The 27,647-nt window shown below is 34.8% G+C and overlaps 1 protein-coding gene across 5 annotated transcripts in view; it reads right to left on the reverse strand.

The window, feature by feature from the left end:
* ATP7 (copper-transporting ATPase 1) overlaps positions 1-27,647 on the reverse strand; it is a 304,355-nt gene that overhangs the window by 70,653 nt on the left and 206,055 nt on the right. For all 5 annotated transcript variants that reach the window (XM_089105398.1, XM_089105396.1, XM_089105401.1 and 2 more), the window contains one exon: positions 8,745-8,948. In XM_089105398.1, coding sequence (XP_088961524.1) covers positions 8,745-8,948 — 204 coding nt within the window. The remainder of the gene's footprint in view (positions 1-8,744; positions 8,949-27,647) is intronic.

Raw genomic sequence — 27,647 nt, forward strand, 5'->3', positions numbered from 1 at the left:
AGTATAGCTCCGAGCAGGCTTCAGATGGTGCATTAGAAACAACCAGACTTACTATCAAATTACTATTTACTATTTAGGGAACAGTACGTTAACCTTAATAGATTTTCTTCAAGTAAAAGTCTTGTTAAATGTTGTGTCCCCCGGGGCTCTGTATTAGGTCCTACTCTTTTTTTAATTTTAATGATCCTTAATAAACTCTTTTAATGATCTGCGAAATGCTGTTGCAACTACTTCTAGAATTAGGGATTAGTCGATCCTGCACCTTCAGGATCCAGGATCACTACACCCTCATTTGCTGATGATGCGACATTGACGTGTGTTGCTTCAACTAACAACTACTTACCTCTACAATTAATGCAGTAATGACTAATACATGTCTATGGTTGAAGGTAAACCGGCTCAACCTACACATAAATAAGTCAAATTTTATTATTTTTTAGCGGTCTCCAAATGATTATCCATAGATTACTGAAGTAGCTTCACCGAAAGGTGTTGTTAAGCGGTCAAGTTCCGTTAAGTACCTTGGGATTATTATTGATGAAAATTTGTCATTTAAGTACCATGTTAAAGCTATAAGTAAAATACTATCACGGAATTTAGGGATTATTCGTAAATTAAAACACCTTTTTCCTTCATATTTTTTACGGTTATTCTATTTTTCTCTGATAAATCCGTATATTTTGTACTTTTCGTCTGTATAGCTTGGTACTTTACCCTCAATAATTTGCCCAATACGTGTACTGCACAATAATGCTATTAGATCATTTTGTAGAATAGGGAACCGGGATTCGGTCAGGTCAATGTACAGATTAGTTAATATAATGCCTGCAGCTGGATTGCGTGATTTTTGCACACTGATTTTTATGTATAAGTACTGTTATGGGTGCCTTCCAGACTGTTTTACAGGAATTTTTCGCGAAAGGTCCAATGTTCATTTTCACGGAACTCGGACAAGTGGAGATATTGAGGTTCCTCGCTTTGTTTCTAGTAGGACTACTTTTTCAGTTATTTATACAGGGGCTAAGCTGTGGAATAAGCTTGTGCCAAGTACCAAGGAATTACCCATTAGTCAATTTAAATATGAGCTACGTGTATGGCTGCTAAATAATTATACATTCGAGTCATATTGAAATGTTTGTGATTAAATTTGACAGTAATTGTTTATTGTTTTTTTTTTTTGCTTCGGGATCACGACAGTATGTTATATTACTGTGTATAATTTATTTATGTATATTTTTTCGGTACACGGTTTCACCCTTCTGCTTATTATAGATTATACTTGTTGTTTTGCTTCTTCTTTTTTTTTGTTAGTAACACACCCTCGCAAGCGACGCTTTTGGTGTGCTACCGATTGATTTTGTCTCTGTTTCTTTGGATAATAAATTGCTATTATTACTACAAAGGTCATAACAAGTGCTTGAAGTAGTTTTCAAGCTGTCCAATTAATTCTGTTCTCCCCCACAGACAATTACCTCCTGGAAAATAACCTTCACATGTAACATTAGGCAGCCAAAGGAAAAAAGACAAATAAAAATAATGGAGAAAAGAAGGGATTTTGGAATAATCTACCCATGTTCCAAAATACTGGTTAAATATATGGTGCATTTTTTTATTTCTTTTTAATTTTTTTTTTTTTTTAGTGCAGAACTAAGCAGATAATTTGCTGGCTTATTCGAAATGAGAAAGTCTGTCCATTTTGAGTTCGCTTGGTTCTGACTTGCAGCTTGACTATGTTGTTTAAATTAAATTAGAAAAAAACAAACTTAAAGGTAGGCCTACTTCAGAGGGGGAAACGTTCCAATGTACACCTAGAGGACAAATTCTCAAACGCAAAGATTGGAGTTGTATTGTGTAATATAGATGTCGGTACCAGAGCAAGTCCATTGGAAGTAATTAGTCGTACTTCTAAGTCCCAGTCTCTATCTCTATGCACTTCCAATATAGAGCGTTCTTTGTACAGTCGCCACTAGTTTCATAGTTCAAAAATATTTTCTTTAGCCTTGATTTTACCCTGCAAATCATAATTCAGCCGCTATCCCACAAAACACGAAAAAAAGAATTGTACGCATAGAGAATTGTACGTACAAGAATTAATACGAATTGTATCTTAAATATTATACGAAGAAATCTTCAGTGAAAACCATCCTGGCCTCTAGACTTATGAAATCAGCTGCGGATCAGAACCTTGTTTCCATAAAGGAATTGTTGAAATGACGTATCAATATGACAGCTTAATCATTGAGTAATTTTCCCATACGATAACTAATATATTATTGTAATATTCTTAAAATCACGATGTTACCTGGTTTTTCTATCTTCTTTAAACTAAAATGAGTTTCCTTTAAACTTCTATCTCTTTTATTTCGAAATACAGATTCACAAATCAGCATTTTAAATATCAATATTAAATAATGTTCTTTTATAGTGGATTCAAATTGCAGGCATTATATTCATTTTCTACAATCCGTCTAATACAAAAAGGATACGACAGGATTTGAATTTGAAATAAGCACTGCTTGAATACACTCTCACATAGATGGGTTTGAAAAGGTGTAATTTCCTAGAAATCTCCAGGCGTGCTGGAATTTTTAAATTGCTATATTCGCCTTTCATCAATTCTTATTAGACCTTAATTTTTGGGAACAAAATTCAAGAAACAGTGGGAATTATTCGAGAATAATAAAAATATCTTCGCGATCCAACAGGAATCGCTGGCGAAAATTATTTAATATCATAATTGTTTCTTCACACCCCTCGTATTGTAAAAAATAACCTCTATGAGAAGAAAAAGGAATTAAAAGTTCATGGTTAAGATGGTTTAAAAATGTAAACGGTAAGTTAGTAACGCAGTAACATTGGTAACAGTTCGTAATTATAAGTTTATTATTCTAGCTGCAAAAGAGTAAAACTCTAAGCAATAGCCCCCCCCCAAAAATAATTAATATGCATCTGGAACTCGTGCCTCTACATTTTCCAGCTCTCATTTTGTTTTTGAATACACTGTTTAATACATAATTTCTTACAACTCCTATAAATTTTATTTTATTGCTTCAGTGAAATTGATTAAACATAGCCGCCCCCCCTCCTCCCCTCCTAAAAAATCACCACATATTTGTCTTGTATATTCTACCTCAATTTTATGAGTGGACGCAAGCTAAATTATTTTCCAAAACTAAAACAATTTTACTAAAAATACTATGTCTTACCAAAAGGAAGGCGTTGTTATCATATTTAACACAGTAGCGTTGACTTAATTAATGCAAAAACGTCTCCCGTGAACTACTTCATTAAGGTACAATGAGCAAAGCTCAATAAATATACGGCACAAAAATAGATCAATTTTCAGCCAAACAGGACCAAGTTATGACTCCTTCTTATAGGATACGCACAAACAACACAAGAGAGGTCTATAGCATCGGCTCATGATCGCCGCATCCCCCACAACCAAGGAAAGAATTTTCAAATGGAATCTACTGTATACCCTAAAATAGCACGCTACAATGTAGTTTCTCAAAGTGTCAAATCTAACTAAATTGCTTAAAAGAAAGGATCCATAGAATAAATTGCGCCTGAAAATATTTTACTTCAGTGACAATAACCTATATTGACTTTAGAGATTAGCTAACTTACAACTGCATCGAAATCTATAAGAAAACTCCCTTAGAGCTTTTAACTTTGCAGCTTCAAGGTCGAAACTACAAAGCTATTCATTCTTTGTTATTTGTAGAGGGAAAGTCAAAGTATTCAAGTGGCAATATGTTGCAGCCAACTTGTCTGCATATCGGTCTTCTCTCTTTTTCGTCCCTTTATATTTATCGTATCTTTCCCTTTTTAGTGGTTCGGAATATTTTGTTGCTGATCCCAAAATGGTATTTAACGGAAATTTCAGCATGCATTGTAACACTTCCTCATTCAACTAGCCTTCGACTTTTTCGAGAGAACAGATAATTTTTCAAATAAATTTAAATTTGAACCCGTGTGAAAGGTCCTCCAGGAATTTCCACTCAGCTTATATCCTCTGTTGGAGCAGCTATGGATCATCGATATTTTTCATTTTACATTTTTAGTTCTTGGAGGACAGAGTATTGGGAGGTAGTACGTCAACGATAATTTGTTCCCAATTCTTTTCTGTATATTTCATTGACTTTAATGGTTTTAGCAATGGACGATCCTTTCGGTACCCTGTGTATGCAGGGGTACTATCATATCATCTTCTACGATTCTTTATTGATTTTCCTGAGCACCGAAATGAGCAGTCGGCATACCTAATTTGAGGTACTTTTAAAATTCCTGGGTACCACCATTTGTAGGCCGCTACCCTGACTTTAGATCCAAAGAGGCACGATCAGGGTACCAAGATATGACTTTAGATTCACGAAATGCAAACTGAAGGTGAAATACCAAAGGGCCGTAGTGTCCATTTTTATTTATCTTTTTAAATAGCACAATATTATTTATCATGACACTTCCAGTGTAAACTGTAACAAACTCAGTTTTGGCAGAACTGAAATGAACTAATCTGGTATTTCAAATTTGAGTTTTCTAACTTTAGATCCAGGATTTCGATAACTAAAAAAGAAACATTTTTTACAAATGTCCAGGATTTTATGATACTCACTATGATACTTGTTTTTTACTTGATACTCGGTATTTGATACTTGCTTTAATATACTTTAATATAAAATTACAGACCTTTAATTTATATACATATAAAAATAATAATATAATAAAATAAATTTATTACCCGCAAAAAGCAAAAATAACAATGTGGAGCACAAAAATTGAAGATAAAAGAAAAAAACAAAAAACTTTAAGTACTATAAGCTAGAAAAATTAATTAACCAACTTCAGGAAGAAAAATTGCAAAACAGGATCATAAACTTTGCTACCCTTACATTTCTTAACCGCTCTTTTTATCAGTATTGAATAGGTCGAAGAAAAAGAACAACCAAGCGAAATTCCCAGCCAGTTCAAGGTGCTAGAATAAGCTTGAAAATAAATGTTAAGAAAACTAAGTCACTTAGGCTAGGAATAAGTGAAGATGAAAAGGTGACGTTGGGTAACGAAAGGATTGATCAGGTGGACAGCTTCATTTACCTTGGTAGTATTATTAATCAAAACGGTGGGAGCAGTGAAGATGTTAAAAGTAGAATAGCCAAGGCTCAGGGTGTTATTTCAAAGTTTAAAAAAATTTGGATGAATAGAAAGATAAGTCTGCAAACCAAGATTAGAATATTGGAAGCTACAGTGATGATAGTGGTCAAATATGTCTCTGAAGCATGGGCGCTCCGAAAAGCGGATGAAGATTCGCTAAATGTTTTCCAGAGAAATTACCTGCGGATTGTTCTGGGTACCCGGCTGACTGACTGTATTTCGAACAGTAGACTGTACGAAAAGTGCGGTTCAATCCCGCTTTCTAGTGCTATAATGAGAGAACGGTTGGGATGGCTAGGGCACGTCTTGCGGATGGAGTATGACAGATTGCCAAAGATTGTCCTTTTTAGCCAACCGTCTAGGGCTAAACGGAAAGCAGGTCGTCCGCGGTTGGGGTGGGAGGATGTCATAAAGAAAGATTTGGGAAATGGGAAGAAAAGAAATGGGAACTTCCTGGGGGGGGTGTAAAGTGGGAGGGTTTGAATAGATTGGGATGGAGGAGGGGCATGCGTAGCTGTGTTGGCCTTAGGCGGCTCGGCACTGCGGTGAGTTGTTAATAGTAGTAGTAGTAGTAAAACAATCACCCATAAAAAGGTAGAATGTGATGCATATTGTACAGATCACACGCAGAACTGCTTGTACGCCCATCAAAAATAGCACCATTAGGGGGGGGGAAGCCAGCGTTTATAATTAGTTCAGTCTAATAAGCTTCTTAAAAATCATTTAGAATTCGAATGGAATGGGGGAGGGGTAGGCCTATCAGTCCTTATTTTTAGGAAACATTATAGTGAGCCTATCAGTTCAGCATATTTTTTGTTTTGCCTTATGAGCCTAATATCTGGCATCTAAAGGGCTCATTTAGACATCGCTATAAAAAAATCTAGGCTTTCGACTAGTATAGTCCCACACATAAACGTGATAAGTTCGATTTTTAAAATTTCGAATCATTCCATTTCAGCGCTAGAATAATCGTAATTATTTCACTGTCACACATAATCTAGTCTTACCACAAGAAGAAAACCTTATTAGGTACCACAGTTCTATCCACATGTTCTATTACCCACATCGACACAATCAAAGGAAACAAAATATAGGACTTATTCCCCTCCGTGTCATAACTAGAAAATTAGCATAAATAATGTAAGATATGTTGGTAAATCATGTTAGGCCTGATGAGGAGTTTGTAACAACTTTAAGTTCAAAAATCCCGTTTATGTGGCAAAAGAGGTCATAAAATAAGAAAAACTAGATGAAATTGGCGTTTTGTTGAAAAATGAGTTACAATTTAACTTTCTTAAACATAAACTGAAAACATGACATTATGGGTTATAAGGATACTCGAGGGTTATTAAAAAAGTCGTCAAGTCCTGCCTATAAAGGGACATTTCCCCAACATCTCAGGAGACACTAACATATTTGTGGGTTGTTTATGAAAATGATGAATACATTACAAATTGTTATATGGAGACTTTATTGAGGAATAATTGTTTCTCTGATAAATGTTTGTATATAAGCTGCTTTATACAAAATAGAAATAGTTAAATTTTTTTCCAAATCTTTAAGTAAAATGTGCAATTTGCTGAAAATTTTAAAGTTAAAACGTTATATCCAGGAAAATTTGAATAAAAATTATGATAAAATATATCCATCATTGATGTTGAAATGTAATATTTCCTTGGGAGGTGACTTATCTGTTGTACGAGTTAACAACCATATAACTGGTAAGTTCCAAATTACCAATTGATGACAACACGAATCTGGCTGTATATAAGAATATTTCATTGAAGCACAGACACAGTGATGGAATCAAGTCCTCTTTCCAACTGTAAAACTTAAAAACTGAACGTGAAAAAAAGGGTAAAACTAAAAAACTGAATGGGAAAAAAGTGGTAAAATTTAAAAACTGAAGGGGAAAAAAGTGGTAAAACTTAAAAACTGAATAGGAAAAAAGTTGTAAAAATTAAAAACTGAATGGGAAAAAAGTGGTAAAACTAAAAAAGGCATGATTTACTGGCTCAAAGTTTGTAGCAATCAGAATCAATTTACATATGAGGATATTCGGCGTACATCATGAAAACCAAAACCTCAACAGCAGCAGTTACGTCCCCAGCATAAGGAAGTAAGGATAAAAAATGGCCCAACTGAAACGTGGATTCAGCACCATTTGCGCCAGCAATGGCTCTGTAGGATCTTTATCCAAAGAAAATAAGCCAAGTAAAGAATTATTGCGATTTACTTTGACAAAATATTCTATTTTCAGCGTTATTCAATATACCATTAGGTATGTATTCTTTGACTGAAAGCTAAAAATATTTCTAACATCGGTAATTCAAACAGATCAGGAATATCATAGAAAGATCACAAATCTGCTGAAATAAAAAACTAAGTTTTGAAACTGAATTAAGCTGGCTCTAGACACCGCCTTACAATTATGACAAATGGCTTGCCTTTGCCCTTCAAAACAAAAATAAAAAAGACCAGCTATTAAGAACGCTATTAGGAAAACCATTCCCTGTAAGAACAAAAAGAGCTGGCTACGACTCCAAGCGCATCACTAAGTAACAGCTGTTTCTACTGTATTGATAAAAAGTACATAATCAAGAATAGAAATACATAGAACAAAAAATAACTAGCATGGATTAGATAAAAGTAAATAAAGACGCGATTGAATCTACATCGCAGTGGCTTGCTAAATTAGTCGTCTACTGTAGTAGAACACCATAACAAAACGCAACATGAGCAAGAATCACATTTTTTTAAAGTAAACTGTACCTCCTTTGTTGTCCAATGATTCCTAAACTAATCCCTGCAAAAGTGCAGAAAGAAAATAGCAGGTAAAAACAATCTACTAATTCCCGAAGTTTTACTATGACGAACCCCTCCCCCCCCCCAAAAAAAAAACAACTAACATATCCTGTAGATAACGCTAAAACTATCAAAAGAAAATTGTATATGTATTGAATCCTGCATAAATGTATAAGATAATACCTAATGATGATAATCAGATAACTAAAGATATATTCTAATAAAAAATGGTTACCAATGTAAATTTAAAATTAAAAACCTCTTAAAAATCTATACAATTTGAAACAATATTTACAAGTGTTTTCTAACCTTACATAAGCATAAAGTACAAAATCTAAGAAGATAATTGCATAATAAAACAAAAGAATGCATAGTAACAGAAGAAACACTGGAATCTACAACGAACCTCTTAGAATAGCTGAAAAATACCCCCAGGAATCCCCGGAGCAGAGTTTGAAAAGCACTAATCTGCTGAAAGAAGTTGTCTACTAAAGGTAATTTGACTTGCACGCTTAATACTGCAAAGCCTTTTCACAAAGGCTAAAAAAAGAAAGTTTCCCGCGCATAGTAGGATTTCATACCCAGACTTTTTTTTAGCATGAAGAGCAAATTAAATGATATGAAATTAAATCATAGCAATCACCGAATTCGGCAATCACCATGTCCTTTTTATAGCAAATTCAGGTATAGCTTGACAACACTTTTTTTGGCAAGTATTACTTTCAAAAAGGCATATATAATTTCCTTTTGATAACAGTAATGTAGGAAGAAACAAAGATACTTACCCGGATAAGAACAACATCCGCTGCTTCTACTGCGACATCCGTTCCTGATGCAATGGCTATTCCAACGTCTGCTTGAGCGAGAGCCGGTGAGTCATTTATTCCATCCCCAATCATAGCTACTCGTCGGTTACCAGATTGCAGAAGACAAATCTTTGCAACTTTATGGGAGGGTAAAACTTCTGCAAATACTTTAGTTATACCTACCTGAAATAAAGCAACAACTTAATCCTCTGTTGCATAAAAAAAGACACTTGGTTAGTCAAGGACTTATGTCTTTCTGTCAAAGATTGTATTGTAAAGATTGTCAATAGAGATAAATCTTTTATTAAAAAGTGGAAAAAAAAAACAACAAAAAAACAAAAAAACTGGATATTTTGATCACATATACAGTAACCGTATTAGCAGATATACTTCTACTGTAGAACGGATACACTGGAGTATATCTGCTGATGACGGTCACTGCAGATGTGATCGAAATATTCAGTTTTTTTATTTTTTTTCACTGTCTAATAAAAGGATTTATCCCTATTTGAACAGTTATTTATCATTCGACCGATCAAAAAAAAAAAAAAAAAAAAAAAAAAAAAAAAAAAAAAAAAAAGTTGATAGGGCAATACACGGGACATTGTTTTTTTCTCCTTTGTTCTACCAAAAATTCGAATAAATAATTTCCATTTGATTATTAAAAAAGATAAAAATAAGTGTTCATACAGCCCCCTCTAGCCTTTATCATGAAAAGCGTATTCAGATAATAAAGGTTTATTTATTCTTGATTTGACACTTAAAACATTATGTACAAAACACACAGTTTGAAGTCACAGTTTGAAGACAATTATAGCAAATACTTATATTTGAATTTGAACAAATAGCAGAGGGCGTGAAATTACTACACCTAGGATGGTTGCACCCAATTGATTACACATGGATGATTGCCCCCAGCATAATTACACCCATCATGGGTGAAATTATACGTGGGTGCAATCATCCGTGCGTGCACATCCATGATGGGTGTAGTCGTCCGTGCAACATCATTCGTGGGTTCTATCACACAGGTAAAATCGTCTATGAACTGCAAGCATCTTATACCAACTGGCTGCAATGATACACATCGCTTTGGCTAGCTTGAAGGACAATAATAAATAGTGTGATTCACAAACACGCATGGTAGTCATATTGTGCTCACTTCATATTGTGTATAATTTGTTAGATTCACTGAACATACATACTAACGCGTGTTTATGTTCATTAATCTATTTCCCGAACTTTTCTTCAAAACCAATAACAAAGATTAGTTCCCTATTTATCTGAAATAATATGTAATAGATATAACGGAGAAGATATATAAACTAATTCAAAATGCATTGTATATATGTTTCTTTTTTTCCTGAATTTAAGAGTATAACTAAGCTAACCTAAGAAATATTCTTAAAATGAAATTGGTTTTTCGAGTACAGAAAAAAAAATTGTCTTTTATATTGTAAGATATTATCTTGGAAAGGAAGCATTTGTACTTCTTCTTTTAGCATAAAAGTTCAAATAAAATCTATTTTTAGACATTGACATACAGCTGCTCTCCAAAAACTTAAGAGTCACAAAAATATGTGCTCTTCTTTTTTTCCTTCTTTAGTTCTTATGCAAGACAGGATTTATGAGAATATTTTCGACCGAAAAGGTGTCACCTATTTGAACAGAAGACTCATTTATTTAAGTTTAACACACCAAAATGACAGTGGTCTGAGGGAAATAAGACATTACTAAGAAATCAAGATTTCCTATTGACTGAAAAGATATTCATTTCAATAAAATTCATTGAGACAATCAGAAGGACCCGTTAAAACTAAAGTAAATCATCGATTGTAATCATAGGTGCACACATGCATAGTCCTTGGCAAGGGGGCCAGAGATGCGATTATTAAATTTCCTTGGAGGTGGCGAATTTATACCAATATGAGGGTTAATTCAAGATCCACCCCCTCCTTCTCTGCAGTTAGGATTGTTCGCCTCTTCGCTTACTAAACATCTGCCTTTCAGCAGTGGAGCAAACTAAGTCAAATCTTTTACATATTTAGGAAATTCAGGGTCAAAACACCTAAATTACATTTAAACTTATGCAGTTGCTAACATATTCTCTAAACATAAAGATTAATAGCAACAAAATGACAAAAACAATTTGTGACGAACACTAGATGTTTTTGTTTTTTTTAAGTACTTTGACTACGTTCATGACAAATGTGCTCAAGATCGTTTACTCTACTTTTACAGGTAGTCTGTGAAAAAAAAAAAAAAAAAAAAAAAAAAAAAAACTATTTCAAATAGCACCATCACCTTTGACTTAACTTGACTTAACGCTCTTGATCAGCAGGGTGGGTCACCAGCGTACAGGGAACTGGTTGACAGCGCTGTCAGTCTTCTCCAAGCAGCCCTGTCCTGGGATACGGATGGGGCCTCATTTGGGTCGATGTTGTGGTTGAGGAGGCGTTGATTTATAACGTCAGCCCATCTGGTGCGCGGCCTCCCTCGAGGACGTTTCCAGACAATCGAGGTATTGAATTCCGATATGATCCTTGCAGGGGTAGTTGGCAGGAGGCGGAGTAAGTTGCCATACCATATTAGAGAACGAGCTTCTATTTGGTTGGAGAGATTCGCTAACTTCAAGGTCCTCAGGATCTCAGTATTGCAGATCTTGTCATTCCATTTGAAGCCTTCAACTCGACGCAGGTGTCTAGTTTGGATGGCATCGACCTGTCTTAGCTGTGTCTGGGTAATCGGACATGTCTCAACCTTTACCCTTCACCTTCCTAGCGGAAATTTACAACTTAAGGTTTATGCTCCTTGCGCAACTTTTTGGTTCATACTATTCTTCTGTAGTACTTCAGTTTTAATTTTTAAAAAGAAGATGATAATTTTACAATCTTTCAATACCTGGTATTTAGTTTGATCCATCTACCGAATCATATCTTCAAAATTTGTTTTGTATTTCTTTTTTTTTCTCTTTTTAGATTCACAAATACGCAGAAAATGTTTCCAGGGGACATGAACTGTAGATAAAATCAGCAAATGTCGGGTTTCTCTTTGATGAAGGTTGTATGTCCTTATTTCCCAACATGAATTAGCCTCATGTAATCAGACACAATGGAATAAAACTAAAGAGAAATAGATTCAAAGGAGACTTTGAACCAAACATGGTCATTGACATTGCTGCACGATTTGTTTAAAAAAAAAAAAAACGAGAGTTACAAAAACAGGCGTCCTCCTGAGTTTTGTCCTTTTATATTTCTTGTGCAACGAATTTTATGGGAATATTTCCAATAAAGCAAGCAAACTCTTTTTGCGAAACTAATCCAATTGTCGAAATTTAGAACGCCTAACGACAGCAGGCTTTGACATATCAGATATTATTAAGAAATGTTGATCAAGCATTCACCTAAATACAATTTCGAGGCACACTTCCTAGCAAACAAAGGAAGTGTGGACTTCCTTTGATCACTGATATTTTCTTTCAACACAGTCTTTATTATGTAGAAGTTTATACACTAATGCTGAAAAGTTGCAATTCAATTTGGATTTGAAATTAACTTTCAATATACCTAATAAAATGAATCGAATGCTAAAAAAAAAAAAAAATCTAATCTGAAAAATAAAAAATATCTGAAAGTCATCAGAGATTCTGCGTTTGCCATTTTGTCCGAAATCACCAAATATTGCAGGTCATGTTTCGTCATATCACCCCCGCCCAGTCTGGCGCACACTGCCGTTCTCTTTCACCGGTATAGCTTCAAAAATATTAATAAATTACTAAAATTCGTCTGGGTATTAAAGCTGTTTGGATCATTAGGACATGATAATCTAACCTGCTCTTTCAGTGAATGACCTCCGATCAGTTAATTCACAAAGGTCCTGCAAAAACCATTCTTCTGAGAAATACCCTAAAAAAATTCCTTTTAAATCTTTTGTTTGTACATATTATAAACAAAGAAGTTTGTTAAGACAAGCTTTTATTGATTCGGTTCCCTGTCTTTCGTGTAATTATTAATCTCTCTCTAACATATCCAGCAGATTTTTGGCCATTTCAGAAAGATAAAAGTTATTTTATTGCAGATAATGCAGCAAAAGCAACGTTAGCTACAAATTCAAGAATTTAACAACATCTAGCTCAACTCACAACAACAAAATATTGCTTGAATGTGAAGACTCGTCCAAGATCCTGCAAGATGTGTGTTTTTTTGTTGTTTTTCTTTGGCATAACAAAACAATATCAATATAGTTCAAGCTTCTTGTTTTACGTAAGGAAGATCTATTACCATTGCTCGAGACATGTATCACTATACGTCTACCCTAAACAAATGAGAGGTATAACAACGCTTGACTCAAAGGCAAAAATAGGACTTTTATTATCTATTTTGGTATAGAGTATTTATGCAAATTTACGCAGAGGTAGGGTCGAGATAGAAAAAACGTGTTTAAAAAACTGCCTAGTGAGAGAAAATTGTCACAAGTAACTGATTAAGGAATGATACCTCTTATCTCGATCACTCTTAATAGTAAAATTTTGTTTGGAAAACAAATTTATGGGAATTTCAAAAACCCGCCTGAAATTTTTAACGATAGTTACACACAACAAATGTAGATTCATTAAGAATTTATTTTAAAATACCGTTTATACTCGGTCTCTCTTGTTCCGTGTCATTACAGGTCATAAGGCATTTACGGTTAAGAACGCGAAACATCTTGAAATTCCCTACTGGAAATAGAATGCACAGATTAAGACACGATCTTCTATGCTCAATTGCGATTTCGTTTCTTTTTCCAGCCTCTAGATTTCGCGAGGGGAAATTTTTACTATAAACAGTGCTTGCTTATGCTTTTTTTGGTTTTTAAAAGCCCATATTTCCCAGAGTCGCATCAATTAAATATAAAGGAAAGATACTTAACGGCCACAGCTGCTTTTGTGTCTTGGTTTTTAACTTTTTTCAGATTTGCCTCTCCTGAGAAAAATATTACCGAGCATATAGTCCTTGTGTTCTCTTTATAACTATGCATGTGAAATTCACTAGATTAATACTTTCTTTTTTAATTCCCTTAGCTTTCTAACTTTTGACATCTTTTCACCAGCCCTATTTCATTTTACAAGTTTAACTATATTTAGGCTAACATAAAAGCAAAAGAGATTTTTCTTGTAAAGTGTGCTATATTTTTTTATTTAAAAAAAGGGAATTAAACGTAAATTAAGCGCAAATTAAAATTTAAAACGGTAAGTAATTCCAAACGTAAGAAGTCAAACTTCAAAAGAATAAGAATTATCATAAACGAGGAAGTCAAGCTTCAAAAGGAAAGAAATTTACAACTAATAAAAAAGCCAAAATTGTAGAGCACATATATTGGCACGAATCAGTGCCCCTCATCTTAACGTTTCAGTATAATTGCGCTTTACTGAAAACAAGCTTTGTTTTCAACTGATTCGTTATTTATTCGAATAATTAGAAAATTAAAACCAATATATTTATCGAAAAAACAAAGTATTTACACATTTATCTGGCAGCTTAATTAGGCTTAGTACAACACATAGGTCCATCTCTTATATATTTTTTTTGTATTCTTATTTTTTTCTAATTTTAAATTTTGTGTAATATACAGTGCTTTTAAGTATAGAAATACTATAACACCCCCTTTAAAAAACCCAAAAAGAACAACTAATGTCCAGTTTCTATGGGCAGTAAAAAAAAAAAGAAGAAGAAAACGATCACATTACATCTAGTTCATCTCAAAAGTTCTGTTAGAATAATACATTTTAGCTGTTGGACAAAGAACTTGAATCTTATTCCTCAACCTTAGAACCTTCGGTGTTCAGTGATCAAGAAAGATGACACTAATTGCTTTAGTGATAGTCAAGGCGGTATCCCTGGGGTTAAATGGTTTAACGCCCCCCCCCCCCCCGAATCGTAAAATCACAAAACACAAAATGCACATAAACAAGTTTTTTATGTGTTTTTCTTCGTACCCCCCCCCCCAGAAAAAAACCTGGATATGCCGTTGGTGATAGTTTTCACTTTTGTTGAAATAAACAAATGAGCATTCGGAAGCTAAAGCGACCAATTTCACTGTTAAGGTTTGGTACTTCGCACCCAGAGCACTGAATGGTTGTTGGGTTCATATAAGTATTCCGGAGAAAACAAAGATCAATACCAAAACTGATGAAAACAACATTTCAACCATCGATATGTTCATTTTTAGAGACAGATTTCTGCCAAATGTTTTACATAATTCACAGATAAGTTTGCGTTATAATTTACATGGAAAGATTAATACAGTTAAGAAATCTCAAGTTGCACTTGCTGCCATTTTTAAGAATCAAAGCATTTAAAGCCTAGCTATGCATAAATATAGTTTTAACCAATTTCGGGAGCTTCATATTTTGGTGCTGAGTTTAGGTATGGGTATTATCATGATCAGGGATATGATTATACTCAATAACTTGACTCCTCATAGTTGTAATATTGTAAGCCTAATTTTGGGTTATGTTCACTAACCTATAATTCAAATATTGCTCGGGAATATTCGACTGCTCTTGCTGAAAGCATTAGATGGATTTCTATTTTAAACTCATGTTTTAGATAAACTTAAATGCAAGAAAAAAAAAGACTAGAAAAATGCACTAATAGAAATTCGGGCTAATCAGTGTCATTCTGAACAGAACGTGTCTAACGCATTGGAATGAAACCACTTATCAATAACAAAAGAATCACAATAAAAAAGCTTAGTAACTTAGCATTTTTAATACACATGTTTTCATGCAATTCCAAATACTAAAATGAATCCCGAGTTTTTGTTACCAGATGATAAGTAAAATATAGTCAAGTCGACATTAAGAATTGTTTTTCAATAATCTTCATTAACTTTATCGTAGAGATTTAGTCAATTTGACAATTTAAGGTTTCATAAAAGTTTTATTATTTAGCACCAAAGCAACTTAACTGTCAATTTAGATTCTGGCTTAAGACATGTTGAAATTTCTCTCGTTTTACTGTCAAGTTTCCTTCCTTTCGTGTGGAAAGTTTACAATAATGTCAATTCATAGTCTTTTTGGATTTCAATGGTCCCCATAAAGGAAAAACAGTTGGAAGATCAGAACCATTTCTATTCAGGTTGCGATAATTCAAGACGCGGTAAGTTATGAAAAAAATTATTCGTATAAATGTGCGAGAAAAAAAATTGAAAAAAATGTCAGGTTGCTTAACGATTAATAGCGTCAGTGCTTTCAAAAATATTTTGGCAGGCTAGTAGATATTTAAGCCTTCGAGAGAAGGCGGGAAATGATTATATGGAAAGCTGCATTTATCAAACATTTCTGTAAGGAAGAAAAGAAAAGTAAAAGCAAGCATTTTGGGAAAACTGAAAACTATTTGCCATTTTTAGAACAAGGTGAGTGTACACCAGTTAACCCAGTGTGTTCACCTTAGAAGGAAGCGCTATGCGTATAAGTCTCGATTTGACAAAAATGACATCTAATCATTTCCCAATTTGCAACAGCTGATTTGTATTTTGGTCAGTATAAGTTGGTGAGCACGATGTGTGAGTCTTTTTTTTTTGTCACACTGCGGTTGAGCAAAAGTCTATTACAAATTAGTAAGACAAGTGACCTGACTCGAGTAGATTTTCAAGAAAAGCCATTACTGCCATCTACCATTTTTAGTACGGCCATAGAGCTGTCTTAGTTTTTAATTTTACTCTGTACTACAACACTGCCAGTGGAGTTCGTGTTATACGCATCTTTTTTAAGTATAACTTGGTAACGCTATACTACCTATGGTACTAGCAGTTATTAATTACCACAAGAGCCATGCTAAAGAGCAAAATATAAGGTTCTCTTCGCTTTCCTAATTTATTTGGAATGAGCCAGAAAAGGTAAATTCGGATGCAAACTAGTAGGCAGTAAGCTGCATTAGCAAGCAAGCCCACAAGTGGGTCAAAGTTGTGAAGCAAAGCAAGCGACAATATATACTAGGTTTGATTCGAACCCTTAAAAGCACAAAAAAAACTCCTAATTGCTAATCCCTAACAAAGCTAATTGAGATTCCCTGTACCATTTTTTTGGGTGAATATGACAAGAATGCAGTGGCGTCGTTTGGGGGTGGCAAGGGGGAGGGGGTCAGTTGCCCCCCCCCCCAATAAATTGGAAAAAACCTATTATATAGTCCATGCCCCTTGACTCTTCTCTGGATGTGGAACTTTTTTGCCCCCTCAATAAAATGCCGGAGCTACGCCCCTGCAAGAATGTAGCCATTCTCTCGCAGGAATCCTACCGAATAAGAACACCCTAAATCATAACTATACCTATAAATCAGGTTTTGTTGAACGAATTTTTCCAGCCTGTCTAGTAATTAGGCTGATAAAGATCTAGCATATTTGTTTATTTTCGCTCTCGCTGAAAAATACTGAAAAAACTTCATCTCCTTTGTGATAAAGCTTTTAGATAACCCATTCCTGACTTCCTCATTATTAGTCTATCTTGTTCTTCCTTCTGTTTTCCTTTTTTAACCTTATCTCTGGGACCAAGGGTGTCAAAATACAATACTAGGGCAAAGAAAAGCTTCTAGAACAGTTTACTCGTGGCCCATTGGCTGAATTCCACGCATATGAACGAAAAAATAAATACAGTCAATGCAACTATTTTGGTACGAAGAACGATAATAGTTTCATTTATATCTCCTTGTTGATTTAATTAATAGCTGCCGTGTTCATTAATAGCTGTTTTAACACCCAAATTAATAAAAACAGGAATAACACTAATTTAAACATAAAGATAGTTGTCCTTCACCAATTGAGTCGCTCATAGGCTAAGTCGAGCATATCCATTTTTTACATTTTCTTAAATTCGTTGAAAAGCCTAAAAGAAAAGGATAAATACGAAAAATAAAGACACATTTTCACCAGTGACTTTTCAATAAATCTTCAAATTAATTTGAGTTCATGCTCAGATGTAAGTAAACAAACTCTTCACGTTCAAACATATTAAGAAATAAAAAAAAAAATTTTTTTTTCACCAGATAGGATATTAAAATAGAAGCCAGCATGGTTTCTTCTTTTTAAAAGTCTATCACTGTTTTAAAAACTAGGTCCAATGGATCACTGAATGGTTATCAAAATCAAAGCATTCACGTTCATGAAACACATGTAAAGAATACACATATGTAATCCTTAAAGAGAAATAAACTGTAGCTGTCACCTAGAGAAGGACAAACACGACCCACAATAAAAAAAAAAAATAGCTTGAGACCCCCCTAAAAATGGCGTTGGATCGAAACAAAAAGTACGCCATGGGAATCTCCTTAGCCAAAAACCTTGCACAGGAAACCTACAGTCCCTTGGCTTGAACAACAAGGAAAATTACTTTTTTGCATGGGAAGCACTGATGTGTCTTCTTTTTTCTCTCCATTGCTAGCGGGGCACTGAAACATCATAGAGAGCTGTTTAATGGCTCATATTAAAGGACATTGCTACATCTAGTGTATTTTGTAATTAACAAAACGCAATCTTTAAAACAAAATTTTTGACAAAAACCGCATTTTCGTATGCAAGTCGATTAATGACATCTTAATCGTTGGTAAAGAATTACGTTAAAAGTAAAAACTCTATGACGACGTTAGTTATAATGACGTCAGTATTTTTCAAACAGTTTGTGGTAACGAACTGTAAGTAAGGAGCGGAATTTTGTAGCGGAATAAAAAACGGAATTTTGATACCAATAGATACATCAAAAGAATTAGATTTTAATGCGGATTTCAAATATATAAGTTTCATCAGGTTTAGTTCTGCCCATCAACAGTTACGCGCCTGAAAAAATTCGCCTGATTTTCGAAAAAAGGGGGAAACACCCCCTAAAAGTTATAGAAGCTCAATGAAAATAACACCATAAGATTCAGCGTATGAGAGAACCTTACTGTTGAGGTTTCAAGCTCCTATCTGCAACAATGTGGAATTTTGTATTTTTTGTCAAAAGAAAGATCACGGATGCGTGTTTTTTTTTTGTTTTTTTTTTCCCCAGGAGTGATCGTATCGATCCAGTGGTCCTAGAATATCGTGGTAGGGCTCATTCAAACGTAAATTAAAAGTTCTAGTACCCTTTCTAAGTGACCGAAAAAGGAGGGCATTTAGGCCCCCTCCCACGCTCATTTTTTCCCAAAGTCACCCGATCAAAATTTTGAGATAGCCATTTTTTCAGTATGGTCGAAAATATAATAAATATGTCTTTTAGGATGACTTAATCCCCCATCGCCCCGGGGGGGAGAGGGCTGAATGTTATGAACTTTACCCAATGTTTACATATAGTAGGCTATTGGTTATTGGGAAGCATACAGACGTTTTCACGGGGAATTTTTTCTGGTAGGGGGGGGGGGGGTCGGGGTCGGAGTTATGTGGGACGATCTTTCCATGAAGGAAGTTTTCATGGCGGAAGGGACATTGCTATGAAGAGGGCACCGGATTTCCAAGCATTATTTAAAAAAAAAAGATCAGTAATTAAATAAAAAAACAAGTTTTTCAACAGAAAGTAAGGAGCAACATCAAAATTTAAAATGAACAGAAATTATTACGTATATGATTAGGTTATACCCCTAGTCAATACCTCGCTCTTTAAGCCAAAGATTTTTAAGTACTTTCTTAAGAGCTATTTATTCTAATTAACAGCCTTTGTGATTAAGCGGTCATTTTTAAAGAATTGGAACAAAGTTCAAACTTTAGCGTAAAGAGCGAGGTGTTGACTAGGGGGTGAACCCCCTAATATACGTAATAAAAATATATGAATATAGAAGGTCGTTCCGTAAGTTAATTCATAAGTTACGTATGTTTATTACTAATAGAAACGTTTGTAAATAAAAATAAACAACTTTCGAGAAAGCCATTTAACCAAATAGAAGTGCAATTAATATGCAAATTTAGTTTTAAGTATTCATATACGGTGAGCCAAAATCAAAACCTGCATTAATTCAAAAACGTTCAAAAATTAAATTTTAAAAAAACAAGTTTTTTTTAACTGAAAATAAGGAGCAACATTAAAACTTAAAACGAACAGAAATTATTCCGTATATGAAAGGGGCTGCCCCTCCTCAATGCCTCGCTCTTTACGCTAAAGTTTTTTATTGTTTAAAAAAATAGCGCTGTGAAAGAGTCTAACTTTAACGTAAAGAGCGAGGCATTGAGGAGGGGACAGCGCTTTTCATATACGGAATAATTTCTGTTCGTTTTAAGTTTTAATGTTGCTCCTCACTTTCAGTAAAAAAAAAACTTGTTTTTTTATTTAGTTTCAGTAAAGAACGAACTCTAGCCTATAGTAACCTAAATATTAAAATGATATACAAATTCCGACAAAGACTGAATCAGAGGCAACGCTGCAGCGTTGCCTATAGTAAAGGCCATACAGCTCCAATGTTTTATTATTATTATTATTTTTTTTTTTTCAGAGGCACTTCATACGGAAGGAGTATGAAGGTCGTAGAAACTTCAAAGGGGGCTCATTCAATTGGAAATTGAGAGTTCTAGTGCCCTTTTTAATAGTCAAAAATGATTGGAGGGCAACTAGCCCCCCCCACGACCATCATTCCCCCAAACACATCCAATCAAAATTTTGAGATAGCCATTTTGTTCAGCGTAGTTGATTTCCATATAGAAAAAATGTTTTAGAGTAGGACACTCCCCCACAACCCCCACGGCAAGGGTTTTAAGTTATGCCCTGGGGGCATATAAGATTTTTATAGAAGGCGTTGTCGTAGAAACTTCAAAACAGGCTCATTCGATTGGAAATTCAAAGGGCTAGTGCCCTTTTTAATAGTCGAAAGTGATTGGAGGTCAACTAGACCCCCCCCACGCCAATCATTTCCCTAAACACATCCAATCAAAATTTTGAGATAGCCATTTTGTTCAGCGTAGTTGATTTCTAGATAGAAAATATTATTTTGAGGAGGACAATCCCCCACAACCATCAGGGCAAGTGTTTTAAGAAATGCCCTGGGGGCATATAAGGTTTTTATAGAAGGCGTTGACATAAAAACTTCAGAAAAGACTCATTCGATTGAAACTTCAAAGGGATAGTGCCCTTTTTAATAGTCGAAAGTGATTGGAGGGCAACTAGCTTCCCACCACGCCCATCATTCCCCCAAACACATCCAATCAAAATTTTGAAATAGCCATTTTGTTCAGCTTAGTTGATTTTCAGATAGAAAATATGTTTTTGAGGAGGACATTCCCCCACAACCCGCAGGGCAAGAGTTTTAAGTTATGCCCTGGGGGCAAATAAGGTTTTTTATAGAGGGCGCTGTAATAGAAACTTCAAAAAAGGCTCATTCGATTAGAAATTCAAAGGGATAGAGCCTTTTTTATATTCGAAATTGATTGAAGGGCAGCAAGCCCCCCCCACGCCCATCATTCCCCCAAACACAGCCAATAAAAATTTTGAGATAGCCATTTTGTTCAGCGTAGTTAATTTCCAGATAGAAAAAATGTTTTTGAGGAGGACACTCCCCCACAACCCTTAGGGCAAAGGTTTTAAGTTATGCCCTAGGGGCATATAAGGTTTCTATAGAAGGCGTTGCCGTAGATACTTCAAAAAAGGCTCATTCGATTGGAAATTCAAAGGGCTAGTGCCTTTTTTAATAGTCGAAAGTGATTGGAGGGCAACTAACCCCCCTCTCACTCGCACCTTTCCCCCAAGCACGCCCAATCCAAGTTTTGAGATAGCCATTGTATGCAGTATTGTTATGAGTTCTTGAAATCAGGTCTTTAATGATAGAAACTCTCCCACCGCCACCAAGTCAAAGGTTTTAAGTTATGCCCTGGGGGCTATTAAGGCTTTGCATACATAGCATTGTTATAGAAACTTCCGAAAAGGTTCATTTGATTGAAACTTTAAAGTTCTAGTTCACTTTTTAAGCTTCAAAATATATTGGAGGGTAACCAGCTTCCCCCCCTAAGCCCTATTTTTCCAAATGCATCCAATAAAAATTTTAAGATAGCTATTTTGTTAAAAATAGTTCAAAGATTATATAATAAAAATTCCGGTGTTGACACAACCCACCAGGGCCCGACGGCAAGCGTTATAAGTTATCCCCTGGGGGCATATATGGGTCTTACGGAAGGGATGCTCGTATTAACTTCAAAGACGTATCATTTGATTGGAAATTGAAAGTTCTAGTTCACTTTTTAAGAGTCAAAAGAGATTGGAGGGCACCTAGCCCCCCCCTCAACACCCTTTTTTCCTAAAACCCAACCGATAAAAACTTTGAAATAGTCTTTTTTAAAAATAGTTCAAAAATCATGTAACAACAACTCAGGGGTAAACAAAGCCCCCCAAGGCCCGAGGGCAAGCGTTTTAAGTTATGCCCTGGTGGAATATATGGTCCTTAGTGAAGGAATGCTCGTAAAAAGTTCAGAAATGGCTCATTTGATTGGACATTGAAAGTTCTAGTTAAGTTTTTTCGAGTCAAAAGATATTGGAGGGCAAGTAGCCCCCCACGCCCCTTTTCCCCAAATGCATCCAATAAACATTTTGAGATAGGCATTAAGTTAAAAATTTCTCGTAAGTCAGATAACAAAAACTCAGGTGTCGTCACAACCCCCCAGGACCCAGGGGCAAGCGTTGTAAGTTATGCCCTGGGGCATATATTGTTCGTATGAAAAGGATGCTCGCAATTACTACAGAGAGGGCTCATTTGATTGGATATTGAAATCCAGCCCTTTTTAAGAGTCAAAAGTGATCAGAGGGCAACTGGCCCCCCATGTCCTTCTCCCCCAAACACATCGGATAAAAAATTTGAAGTAGCCATTTTGTTAAAAATAGTTAAATGATCATACAACAAAACTGCTTTACGTATGGTCATTTCGTTAAAAATAGTTCAAAGGTCAGATAAGAAAAACTCCTGTGTCGACACAACCCAACCCCAACCCCCCCCAGGGCCGAGGCAGGCGTTGTAATTATTGCTCTGGGGGCATATATGGTTCTTATGGAAGGTATGCTCGTATAAACTTCAGAGAGGGTTCATTTGAATCGAAATTAAAAGCTGTAGTTCATTTTCTCAGAGTGAAAAAGATCGGAGGGCAACTAGCCCCTCCCACCCTCCACGCCTTTGGGCGTATCGGATGGATAAAACCATCCGATAAAAATTTCAGGTAACCATTTTGTTAAAAATAGTTCAACCATCAGATATTGAAACTCCAGGGTTGACACAAATTCCCAGGGCCGAGGGACAGGTGTTGTAAGTTATACTCTGGGGATTTATATGGTTTTTATAGAAGGGATACTCGTATAAACTTCAGAGAGGGCTCATTTGATTGAAAATAGAAAGTTCTAGTTCACTTTTAAAGAGTCAAAAGAGACCGAAGCTTAATCTAGTCCCCCCACACCCTTTTTCACCAAACCTATCCAATAAAAATTTTGAGATAGCAATTTTGTTACAAATAGGCCTAGTTCAAACATAAGATAATAAAAACCAAGGTTGACACAAACCCATTTTTCCACTTTGATATTGTTACTTTGATATCAGTATTGATATTTTGATGAATATTTAATTTTTTTTTTAAGTTTGACTTTGAAATAAGGAATTTTTAAAAACTTGAAATTTTTTGCAATCAAAAACGAACAAAAATTAATTATAAAAAACTTTCCGAAAAAATAAGTTTTCAAAGGAAAGTAAAGGCCATTTTAAACTGAAGTTCAGCAGATACAAATACCTTTTAAAATTAAAACTCAAAACAATCAGAAATTACTATTAAAGAATAAATGAAACCCAAAACGAACAGAAATTAAATAAACAATCATAGCAAAAACATACAACAAGTAATGAGATAAATGAATAAATAGATCTTAAAGCGAGTAATGCTTAGATTGAACATAAAAATCAAGCTTAAGACGAAAAAAATATTTTCCTATTTAAATACAATGAAACTTTAAACGAACAGATATTAAATAAACAATCAATGCAAACAAACATACAATAGATATTAACGTAAATTAATGAATAAATCTTAAAACGAGTGAAACTTATATTGAGTATGCAAATTAAGCTTGAAACAAACAAAAATCACCACAAGCAAGAGTTTGGGAATGACCTCCTTCTCTCACTGTAAAAATTTGAAACCTACTGCGCCATTGGCGCTTAACTGAAAACTATATGCTTTTTCAACAGTCTTGGAAAATATAAAAACATCAAATTGAATATTTGATGTATAATAATATTAATTTTTGAAAGATCCATCAACTCAAGAATTTATTTCGCTGTAATTGTATTTTTATTTTCAATGCTGTAAGAACTGGAAAAGAAAGTATTTGTAATATAATCCGTTTGCAGTTAAGCGCCAATGACGCAGTAGTCTTTTGGTTTTTATTTACAGTTAGGAAAGGAGGCAGTATCCAATCACTTGTTTGTAGGGAAACTATATTTGTCCTTAACAACTTTAAAAAGAGCTAATAAATTTAACTGAATATATGATTTATATTTATATTAGTTACTGAAAGCTAGTCCGTTCAAATTGTTACTATAATTTTAATGTTTATTTTCAGAGACAGGTACAAAAGAAAATATTTGTCAAAAAAGCGGTTCTCAGTAAAGTGCTAGTGACATAATAGGTTTTTGACTTTTACAGTGAGAGAAGGAGGTCATACCCAAACTCTTGTTTGTGGTGATTTTTGTTTGTTTCAAGCTTAATTTGCATATTCAATTTAAGTTTCACTCGTTTTAAGATTTATTTATCAATTTACATCGATATCTAATGTATGTTTGTTTGCATTGATTGTTTATTTAATTTCTATTCGTTTTAAGTTTCATTTGTACTTCAAAAGGAAAATATTTTTTTCGTCTTAAGCTTGATTTTCATATTCAATCTAAGCATTACTCGCTTTAAGATCTATTTATTCATTTATATCATTACTTTTGTATGTTTTGCTATGATTGTTTATTTAATTTCTGTTCGTTTTGGGTTTCATTTATTCTTTAATAGTAATTTCTGGTCGTTTTGAGTTTGAATTTTAAAAGGTATTTGTATCTGCTGAGCTGAAGTTTAAAATGGCCTTTACTTTCCTTTGAAAAACTTATTTTTTCGGAAAGTTTTTTTTAATTAATCATCATATACATGATGCAACGCGCGTATTTTTGACAAGATAATATAGCAATTATCTTTTCACAAGTTGCTTATGAGTGACTGAAATTTGAGTGACTCCACTGCCTAATTCCCCGCTGTTCGTTCTTTACTATACCAACTAAGAAAAAGCCAAAGGCTTTTCCTGTATGTAATATGTATTATTATACAAAGTAGCCACGCCCTACACACCACTCCACATACCATACAGACCAATCCATTGTACAGATATAGACAGCAAAGACTACTACAAAGACATAGGCTACACAGACAAAGATTGCCTGCAAAAAAATATAGGTAATATAGGCTTGTACTTTACCGATAGAATGTAGATGCGTGTTTTACAACCCCTCTGGACCCAACAAAATATTCAAGATACTGATAAAAAAAACAGAACTTTAGTTAAAAGTTTCAATGTTTATGACCAAATTTGGCACCATTGAGACCTTTAAAATTTTGCTGGAACCATTTTTTGCATAAAAATACGTAAAGATGTGCTAAACTAAACTATGTACTGCTACTACTACTACTAACAACTCACTGAAGTACCAAGCCACCTGAGGCCAAAAAAGCTACGCACGGTCCTCTACCACCTCTTTACACCCTCCCAGAGAGTTCCCATTTCTTTTAAATCTTTCCTTATGAGATCCTCCAACCCCAACTTGGGGCGATTTGCTTCTCGTTTGGCCCTAAACGGTTGGCTAAAAAGGACAATCTTTGACAATCTGTCATCTTTCATCCACACAGTTTACCCTATGTATCTTAACCTTTCTCTCAATATAGCCTTAGAAAGCGGGATTGAACCACACTTTTCGCACAGCCTAATGTTTGAGATAGAGTCAGGCAGTCCTCGTACCCAAAACAATCCATAGGCAATATCTCTGGAAAACATCTAGCAAATCTTCCTCCGTTTTTCGGAGCACCCATGCTTCAGAACCATACTTAATCACTGTCATCACTGTAGCTTCCAATATTCTAACCATGGGTAGCCGACTTATCTTCCAATTCTTACAAACTTTTTTCAACTGTGAAAAAACAGTCTGGGCCTTGGATTTTCTGCTTGTTATATCTTTACTACATCCAACGTCCTTACTAATAATACTACCTAGATAAATTAAGTTGTCCGCTTGATCGATCTTCTCGTTACCCAACATCACCTTTTCATCTTCACTAATTCCTAGCCTTAGCGACTTAGTCTTCCTAACATTAATTTTAACACCTATTCTAGCACCCTGAACTAAAATATGTACGAACTATAATAGATCCGTCTGTAGCAACATATTCGTCAATAACAAGAACTTTGGAATCCTCCGATTTCCTTAAATAAATAACAGTGAGATGCGCATAATTAGCTATAATCATACGTTGATATAAATAAAAAAGACACAAAAAATAAAATTAGCCATCAAAATACGAAGATTGAGATTTTCTAACGTAAAACGGTTCTATTTCCAAGCAGAAACAGTGAGGAAAAATTTGTTCTATAACAAATACAGAGGGATGAGGACATTTCTTGCGGAACAAATTGTATAAGCAGCCAAACAACAAGGCCATAAAGTCAGACATAAAAACTCACATAAATGCATCCCGTAGAAAAAAAAGGCATGAAGCAGCAAAATGGAAAACAAGCAAAATAAAGAAAACATATTTAAAGGCTACGATAACAAAATATTGCTTGGCTCCGAAAAAGAAACACGGTACTATAAAAAACAATGTTTAATCTATAAAAGAAAATGTCGATACAAAATCTATAGAAAGAAAAAAAAACCTGAAGTCGCGGGTAAAACGTTATTCATCCGTATCATCTTAATTCCGAAATATACTAGGCGGTTTTATCAATACCCGGAATGCGGATAATAAAAAAAAACAAAAAACAAATGATTATATTATAAGAATAGAAGGGTGATAATTGACTAAACTGCTTTAAAAAAAATCTTGGATTAATTCAGATAGCTTGGATGAATAGATAACAAAAAGGAAGTGCAGTAGCAGTGGCGGCATCGGGGGGGGGGGGGGGGGCATGTACCCACTATGTTTGGGGAGTATGCCCATAGAAAAATATATTTTTTATGTCTCTGCAGATTTCTTGTCTCATATATACTCTCTTTAAGCGGGCAACTGTGTATATGAAAAATTTTCCTTGAAAACGGCTCCATATTTTATTTTCTCCTTTTTTTTCTTTTTTTTTTAATTGGTACTCTAGGATTTTCTGGCCTAAAAAACGATCTAGATAGTTCGCGAGTTTGAGAAAATTCGCTTAGAGCCTTAATTATGAAAACACACTTTTTATGTAAATGGCGTCACTCGGCTATGGGACTCTCCTCCCAAGACGATCCTCGCGTAAAAATTCTATTAAATGAAGACAAAACATAATATCATTTTGTCTGGAGACAAAAACTAAAACTCATTCTAAATAACAATTGCAAACAATTTTCCTTAAGACCCTTGAAATATTTAAACAGTTATTAGTCTGAAACGCTAACTTCAAAAAATTACTAGACTTTGACTTGGCTTATTGCTCCTGCTGGTGGTCCATCGTGGAGAAAGAAGCCACTCGTCGCCTCCAGTCCAGACAGTCCTGTGCCAGCATGACAGCTTCGTCTGGGGTGCTACCGATCAATGACAGGAAGTAAGCAAGGCTGTCCTTCCATCTAGAATGAGGCATTCCACGCGGACACTTCCAGCCGTGCGTCGAAGGATTGAAACTAAAGGCAAATCTGTTGGCATGCGGGATAGGTGGCAGAACCAAAGAAGAGTTTGTGCGGCGAGCTGACATGAGTT

The sequence above is a fragment of the Artemia sp. Qi Xiang Cuo genome, chromosome 19 (assembly GCF_049724085.1).
Source record: "Artemia sp. Qi Xiang Cuo chromosome 19, ASM4972408v1, whole genome shotgun sequence".
In the NCBI taxonomy this organism is placed as follows: domain Eukaryota; kingdom Metazoa; phylum Arthropoda; class Branchiopoda; order Anostraca; family Artemiidae; genus Artemia; species Artemia sp. Qi Xiang Cuo.